The sequence below is a fragment of the Phragmites australis genome, chromosome 8, assembly GCF_958298935.1.
Source record: "Phragmites australis chromosome 8, lpPhrAust1.1, whole genome shotgun sequence".
Lineage (NCBI taxonomy): Eukaryota > Viridiplantae > Streptophyta > Magnoliopsida > Poales > Poaceae > Phragmites > Phragmites australis.
Window position 1 is genome coordinate 11,589,579 of NC_084928.1, and position 8,830 is coordinate 11,598,408.

The 8,830-nt window shown below is 42.7% G+C and overlaps 1 protein-coding gene across 1 annotated transcript; it reads right to left on the minus strand.

Annotated features, from left to right (window-relative positions):
• Window positions 1-459: 459 nt before the first annotated feature.
• Window positions 460-6,610, minus strand: LOC133926629 (signal recognition particle 9 kDa protein-like). The gene is made up of 4 exons (XM_062372648.1): window positions 6,274-6,610; window positions 6,103-6,171; window positions 865-958; window positions 460-772 (listed from the first exon to the last, which is right to left on the minus strand). The coding sequence occupies exons 1-4, from the start codon at window positions 6,343-6,345 to the stop codon at window positions 696-698; spliced, it is 312 nt and encodes a 103-aa protein (XP_062228632.1). The 5' UTR covers window positions 6,346-6,610; the 3' UTR covers window positions 460-695.
• Between the last annotated feature and the right edge of the window lie 2,220 nt (window positions 6,611-8,830).

Genomic DNA, 8,830 nt, shown 5'->3' on the forward strand with positions numbered 1-8,830 from the left:
GGAGTAACAGACTCTAGTCAAGTAGTGCTAAATGAAATGAACAGGTCATCCACAGCTAAAACCGGATCAAATCTCAAGGTGGTACGGTAACAAGACAACAGGTGACGCTAGGCACGTGACAAGATAAGCTCCAAGCTCAAAGCTGAATATGCACATCGCAGGTTGAGCATGTTACCGTAATCCAGCACTCCTGCTGTGATGAGACCAACAATAAGGGAACAGACAACCAATAGAGAACCACATGTTCGAGCCCATCCGACTACAGAGGGCGCGCAGAAAAACAACCAGAGATGCATATGCTCATTGTGACACTAAATTTCATATCAGCTGAGGCCCACTGTTGCAGCGTCATCAGCGCCGCAGTTGCTGGGGTACCACCTGCAAATGCCGTATATCCCCGCACAGTATGCAAGATAAGATCAAAAAATATGATGGATTTAAGCAGATTATCTGGTCACATTCCTCAACCGAAAAAAACCAATAAACACCGCATGTGCGAAATAAAATGTCAATGATTGTGCGTTTCTCAATCATGATAGTGTGCATATGTTTCTCGGTATTCTGTACCAGGAAAAGTCCAAGGACTGCTCAAATTTCCTTCAGAGTAACATCGCGGGGACAACACGAGTTAGTGAAATGTCCATCCAACATTCCAGTTGTGAATTTTCTGAAACAAATCAGGAACAAACCAGAAACTACTGCCTTCTGCCCCGTCCTTTCTTTGATTGATGTTGTTCTGCCTGTTCCTTCCCTGAAACTTCACTGATATCAGCTGCACGATAGAAAAACAGGAACCCGAATTAGTGAAACAATTCGGTACTTGATCTCCAATTATCGTGACCCTGGAGAAACAAGGAATAATACCATCAGGCCCACGAGTCATGAGAGCAAAAAAGATGTTGTTTAGCTTCTCCATCTTCTTTGCATCTTGAGCTTGATCTGTCTTAAACTTCAAGCACTGCAGAAGTGTTGGTGCTTAATTTCAGTCAAACTTCATACTATATGCAGTGTGCCAGAATATTACATAGTTAGCAATTAATGATCTTTCAAGCAAGTAGTAATAAGTTACACCGCTACAGGCCTATGTTTTGATATTGTTGTATACTTTTATCAGCTTAGGCTCCTGAAGAAGATACTTTCTCCTGTAATAAACAAGTACGAAGCAACTCAAGTACAGGCAAGTCTATGGTTCTGGCATTACGAGTTACAACACATTAAGAGCCGCACCTCCAGTACTGTTGCAAATAAAAATCAACATAAAACACTAGCTAAATGAAGCAAATGATGACACCATTAACTTAAACAATGCCTTGCATAAGTAAGCTTATCTCAATGCACAACAGCATTGTTGATCAGTTAATGTAACACAGGCATAAACAACAGACAGTGAATATGTACTTTTGCTGCAAAATTTAATGGAGCATGTGCAAGGGAATAGATAACAGGAAGTACAAGGATAGTCCTGATGAAATGAAAAGTTCCAGAAAATCCATTTACGAAAAGAAAAGTATAAGTACATATGTATAGTACGAGCAACTAAGTACAAAATGAGCCAGCATATCTTAATGCGTGACAACTATTTTGGACAGTTTAGGTAACACGATAAAATACATCAGTCAGGACTTACATTCATTGCAGTTGCTGCTAAAAAAAATTGACCACATGCCAGAGAACAGATAACATGAGGCATAACAATATTTCTGATTTTTTTTTCAAGAATAGACATCCAAATTCATTTGTTTAAAAAGATACATGTGGGGTATCTGGGGTATTCAGTATCCCTCTACATAGCCGAACATGGTTTGCAAGCAACCACCCCACCTAGTAGCGCTACTGCATCATGTTGCCTTAAAAGCGGTCTTATGAGTGTTTAACAATTAAAAGAATGAATATCTAAACGTGCAATATGAACTATAAACGAAAGTGCACAGGTAAATAATTAGGTTCATAGTATACCGTATACCGTTTCATATTAGAACACATCTCTATAAATTGAATCACCGGTAATTTGGACTATCAAAGGATCAAAGGAATTTAAGTAACTAAGCACTATGTGACTCAAACAGCACAAGAGAACTTCCACGCACTATAAACTACACTTGCATCATAACAAAAGGGGCAATGGCACACAAGAAGTCTAATTCCATCCAATTCCACAAAATGTAATACTAACAAGGTTCCAGTTGTAACACAACCACGCCAATCTATAGCTACATACTTCTACACTAAACCATTTTCTATTTCTTGGCAAGTAATAATCTCTGACTCTCAATAGAGCCATCATAATCACTCAACACGCACCAAGTCCTTCTCTTACCCACTTTCATTAGGAGCCACATAAAATAACATTTTTCGGGCTGCAATAAACGCTTTTAAATTTCAAGGCATACTGAACCGCTAAGCGCTCACTATAGTCTATGTTTTGTTATCACACTTCCAAATAGCATCAGATCACTGTTCTAAATAGTGGCCTTCATGACCTTGGGTCTACCTTGATGATATTTACATAGCTTTCAAATGTCAAATAAAGGTATTCCATGATCCTACTTCCTCCGATCCAAAATATAAGTCGTTTTAGACCTCTCCACTATGTGCAAAATATAAGTTGCTCTACAGTTTCGAGGCACATTTTCACCATGTTTTCCTGTTTTACCCTTACTTAATTGTCCTAGTTAATGAGGGAGAGAGAGTGTACAAGACTTGTATTAAAAGAATAGGCATATCATTAACTGAAGGGTAGCAACGTCATCTTACTTCTTCCTAAAACAACTTATATTTTGGATCGGAGGGAGTATTAAACTTCACATGTAAAAGATCTCCAACAAGCGGTATTAGCATGCAAAAGTAAACAATGAATCATGGTTGTTAAGGCGACGCCAAAAGCGGTATTAGCATGCAAAAGTAAACAATGAATCATGGTTGTTAAGGCGTCTCTTTGGCGTTGCCAAAGCGTTGATTTGGCGTCGCGACGCTCATGGGTGAACACCATAGCCGTTGTCTCGCCTAATGCAACTGTGGCATCCGCCTTGGAGAATATGGCGTCGCCATATCACGCTATGACACCGTAATGGAAAGGCAGCTGCGAGCAAGAGCACTCGCGGGAAAGGAAGCCGACTAGATCCGTGCACCTAGACTCGATGCAGCCCCATATCCACGCACCCCAAACCCGATCGGAGCTCGAGGAGGCGGTGGCTTCAAGCACTAAGCAGTCGCCGCAATCCCCATCCCCGTCACCACGGAGCCCATGCTGTTGCTGCAGAAGGCCAGGTTATCGCCAGCGGATTTGCTAGATCGCTACACGGTGTTCTGACCTGCCCTAGGCGGTGCTGGGATGGAGGCTAGGCAGAGACACTGCATCACTAAGCGTCCCTGTATGGTGTCAGCTTGCCTCACATCATACTCACCTAAAAGGTGTAAAGGTAGTCAGGTGCCTCGCCACGCCTTACCTCCATGGCAACTATGCAATGAATAGTTCTTAATGCAAATTATTTAATAGATACACTAATCATGTGCAAGTGCAACAATGGCTATCGCATGAAGCCCAATGATGACATTGCATTGGGCTATGGATCAAAACTTAGTACCCGCTAATAATTAGCAACCAAATTCTTTAGTTAAGGTTAGCATAACATTGATATTAGCACAAAGGTATTGATATGCTCATATTTGGATGGATTATTTGCAACCATAAATTGCTCAAATGTTGTTAGTCAAAGAAAGCATCATTACCCAAAAATGTGCACATTATGAGGCTCCACTATCGAGAAAAAACAAGCAAGAAAACATTAATAAGAAAAGTTGTAAACTAATGGTGTGACATTTTCCATCGCTGGATATCTTCATTTAAATTCTAATGTAACTCCCGATATACAGCATAATATTTTGCTGAACTATTAGTACTACAGTCAAGCTCGTATTTGTAACACTTCATACCACCGTAAAAACTTAATAACCAACATCACTGGGAGAATGGGAGTAATACTAGGAATGCAATAGTTAAATACATTATAAGCAGAAAAACAAGAATGCATAGGACACTTAAAAGCAAAAGAAAAAAAAGAAGGTACATTGCCAGAGTAAAATACTTGATAAACAGGAGCAGGAATTCAGCAAACAACAAAATCCAAGGAACTTTTCCATTCCATATTTTGACTCTTTTCATATATGCAGTCAGTACCCACTATTTTGTCATTGTAGTGTGATTATTCTTCTGACTTTGTTTAATAATATAGTTAGAATCATCAGTCATAAACTTTGCACTACAATGACAAAAGATAACAGTCAAATATAAATCCTAGTTCATTGCCTCGTATATTTGGCTACAAGCATCATCAGTCATAAACTTTGCACTACAATGAAATCTCTCTGTGTTACTCATAGTAGAATAGATATTAGACAGTAACTTTCGCTTTAAGTTGGAACTCTTACAGTGACAGCTTCCCAATCAGAAAAGTCAACAGAAGAGCGCAAGGTAACACAACTTGTAGTTCGATAATTTGTCACCTCAGTCAGAGATCATAAAAGACAAGTATATGAATATATGATGAGCATGTCTGGATTAGAAAACGTGTTGAGAAGCTGGTGATAATAATTGACACCTTGAAAGTCATACTACTGTACACCTGGCAGCTAAATCAAAACTAAACAATAAATTGTGGTGTGTGCAAGATACAAACTTCGTTTTTTAGCCAGATCAAGAAACAGAAGGAATGAAATAATGCATACAATAGAGGTAATGAATTGGACAAAGCAAGACATGGAACTATAAGGTGACATTGTCAAGATTAAAGACATTAAGATTACAAGTAAATGATGATCCAGGACTTGGAAAAATATTCAATAAACTCAATGCAGAGAAAAGCAATTGCTAATTTTCTTTTCTTATATCTGAGCCAAACATAGAACTCAATGCTGATCTTTAATGAAAACTATAGCTAAAATATTCCCAAATACCACATTTTGAAGGTTCTGTTAGTGAAGTGCTTTCTTGACAGTACATATAGTATATCGTAGCTCAGGACATTCTATACTCAGTGTCCTTTCATTTAATCATCAACTAAAAAAGTACATCTGCTAGCTGAATTTTTTTTCAAATAAAATGCTTATTCAATTAAAGATTTAATCTGAAAGTGAACCATACTTACGGAACTCTAACAATTCAATAATATATTGTAGAAGAATTATTGTACAAAGGCAATTTACAGGCATAAATTTGTGCTACGAAACATATGCCAACCTAACTCCAATATTTGCATTTAACCATTAGCCCAATTTGCTTACAGACCATATGGCATATGGTTACATTTGATTGCAGTCAAATATGAAGCAGGGAGGCTCCAGAATAGTGAAGCAACTGGTGTAGAAATTACATTACTACTCAAAAGAGTTATAAAAACAGATGTTTTACATATATACTATAAAGTAATATCTGAAGTTCAGACAGATACCAAGTTCCAGGATCTGTGAAAGTCTACAGGAGCATGGGAAGCTGTGCAGTGTAAAGGATTCCCCAATAGAATAAGCATATTTCAAGTTTTAGCTCAACAAAATAGTGCCCTTCAGCATCTAACTGACACAAAATAGTTCATATACAATGCTCATCCAAAAACTAACTAGCCGGAAGAAGAATGATTGCCCTCCTTCTAAACAATAATAATTTCTTCAATTTGAAAGGAAAATCATGCATGCCCGCATTTGGTAACAGTAGTACATGATTTGGGATACCAAAGAGTTATTTCAGACACAATTAGAATAAGAGCCTATTTATCTTTCCTATCCTCAAACAGATGCTACCCATAGCCCAATACATTTTCAGAATGCTGAATTTCAGAGCACCTGCTGCTATATATCCAGTTATCACACTACACAATCAACACACCAAACAACCTCATGAAACACAACAGAATTGCTCCATGTAAGCCCGCATTTGTCAAGGCGCACAATCCATCGTGACCCTCGATTGGCCCAATTCTATGTTGCAACACGCTAACGGTACAACCACACGCGTGATAATCGGCATCTAAACCACACCATCTACCCGTGGTACATGTCCCGAACCAACAAAAATAACCGCTAATCTGAGTAAAAGCTCGGATGCCGTACCTCGCGGTCGTCAGTGACCTTGAGCACGAGCTTCCCCTCGCAGTGCCGGTACTTCATCACGTAGCGGGTCTGCCGACACGCGCAGCGGGTTAGGTTAGATCGGGCACACAGACCGAAGCGCAAGGGATTCGTGCGGGAGGGGAATGGGGGAGGATCGGGGTCGCGGCGTACGTCGATGGGGTCGGCGCGGAAGAGCTGCACGGACCGCTCCACGAACTCGTCCCACGAATCCACGTACACCATCGCTGCGGCGGCCGCGCTGCGCTGGCCGCAGGCGAAGGGGGCGGCGCCGGCGAGGGGTGGCGTGGTGTGGATGGTCGGATCTGGGTGGGGTCTGCGGGAGGGAGAGCCGCCGCGGTTTAAATAGGGTTTGCTGCTCTGCTTGGCTTCCGGGAGGATTGATGGTTTGTGCCTTCTCTCTCAGACCACTCCAAGGGGATCGAAATCCTCACTTCACGGGGCGAGGTGAGATAGGAACAGTAAAATACAAGAGAGCGGACTCTGCTAATGCTGTCCAAATGGTTGACTATTGGATCAATCCGAGTCACGATATTATAGGTATAACTCAGGCACGATATAACTCAGTACGGCATTATAGGCACAATTTAGTCACGGCACAGCACGGTTAACTGGGTCAGACCTGAGCCGACGCCTCGACACGACAGATCGGCACGGCTCAACTTAGATGGGTCGATACAGACATGACTCAATACGGGCACGGACCGACACAAGCACGACATGTATTATCCCGCCCCACCACACCGTCGTGTGTCCTGCCCCCGCACCGTCGCCTCGCCATGCCGCCTCGTCGCCTCGCCGTCGCCTCGCTCCGCCGCCATGCCCCCCGACCTCCCTGCATAGCATAAAATCCGATTCATCCATCTAAGATCCAACGATCTACATTGATTTGAAGTAATATGACTTCACTGGTTAGTGAAGTCAGAGGATCCCCTTCACTCCAAGGGTTCCCTTCGCGGTACCCCTCCCGTCGCAATGGGAAAGAGATCGTGAAGGGAACAAAGCCGGCGCTCCAAGGGATGCCCATCGAGGGTCGGCGCAGGACGGGAAAGAGAGAGGTTCATAGGGGTGCGAGACTCTCTCTCCTATCCCTTTGTAGATACGATGAGTGGGTCGTGAGATCGTGCGCTCAGGCGGAAGAGGTGGAACCAAGGGGCGGCGATTGCGGCGCGTGCGAGAAGGCGGCCGTGAGGGGCTCCCGGAGGCTTGATCCAAGCGCATGTGTGTAGGGAAGTGGCGACATCACCGGAGGAGGTGCGGCAGCAACAACAAGCGACGACGGGTGGTAGAAATTTTTTTGGATCTGCCAGTGTTGCGGTAGAATCGCAAATCGGATGAAGGAGCGGTTGTGCCTTGTCGTGCGGAGTAGGGGGAGGAGTGGCGGTTGGGAATGTCGAGGTGTTTGGGCAGGCATCAGGCGGCACCACCGGTGGGGGAAGGGGAGGGGTTTGGTTTTCGTCGCTCGTGCTGTGCATGGCCTCAGGTGCCGTCGCGGGTAGGTCGGTCATCCGGTGGGAGTGTTGGAGGTGGATCCGGCGTCTGGAGTGGTGGAGTGGTGGGGGTAGATCCAAGTTGTAGGCAAGCACTTCTGGCTATTTGCTTGCTTATGGACTTCCCTACTCCGTGGTTGTAAATGGACGTCACAATGCTTGCTGCTCTTGTGTCGAAGATGTAGGACCATGTGCAAGAGGCAGCTATCACGTTGAAGAAGTTAGCCATTGAGAACTTGAGTCTGGACAACACCCTTGCTATCGTGGAGCTCAACAAAGCACTTCTGGAGGTCAACACCATTATGATGGAGTTGGAGTAGCTCATGTTCCAAGTTGAGGATGCTCTGTGCGGTGGTGTCATGCCCAACCATATTGGTTTGGCTGACAATAGCAGTGTGCCAGTGGAAGAGGAAGCATCGAGATCGAAGGATATTAATAACAACGAAGTCCTTCCTGTTGACAGGAACTCGGATGGCCTACTGTGTGTTGGTACGGATGATGGCATGTTCATTGAATCCGATCGTTCCTGACGGCTGTAGTCGGGTCAGGTGTTTGTTACTTAGTTGTTTGTAATTGGTCGAGTCAAGGCAGTCAGGACGTCTTTAGGTTTATGGTTAACCTCTAGTTGCTGGTCTTATACTCCGTAATCCATTAGGAGGAAGAAGTAGTAAACTCCACCTTATTGAATGCATTACAAATAGTAGACAATGTGGCCTACTTTATTATCATTCGCATGTTTGATCCCACTAAGAATTGAGCTAGCATAACACGATTGTAATTAGTGGGTCACATGAGCTTTTGCACATGCAAGGTTGAAATTGTTTGATAAAGTCAATACACAAATAATATATAAACACAAGTGGCCGCATGGAATATTCAAATGAGTCTATGATCTTGGCTACTCCAGGCAATTTTGCAAGAAAGATTTCCCTGTAACATGGAAAAAAAACTAATAAATACATCTGAATACAAAACACTGGCCGTCATTGCCCTTCTTCATGGAGCATGTCATGATGAGATGATGTAGTGCATTTTCCTTCAGTATGTCATGGAGTAAGTGCTACCTCTCCTAGAGTAGTAGATTTTCTATTGCAATGCTGAAAAGTATTTGCCAATGCACATAGTACCATTTGCACAACATTTCAAGCATAAGAATGAGACTATAATTAATGGAACGAGGGGATTTTCTCTTAGTTTTTAGCATTTTTATATAGATGATT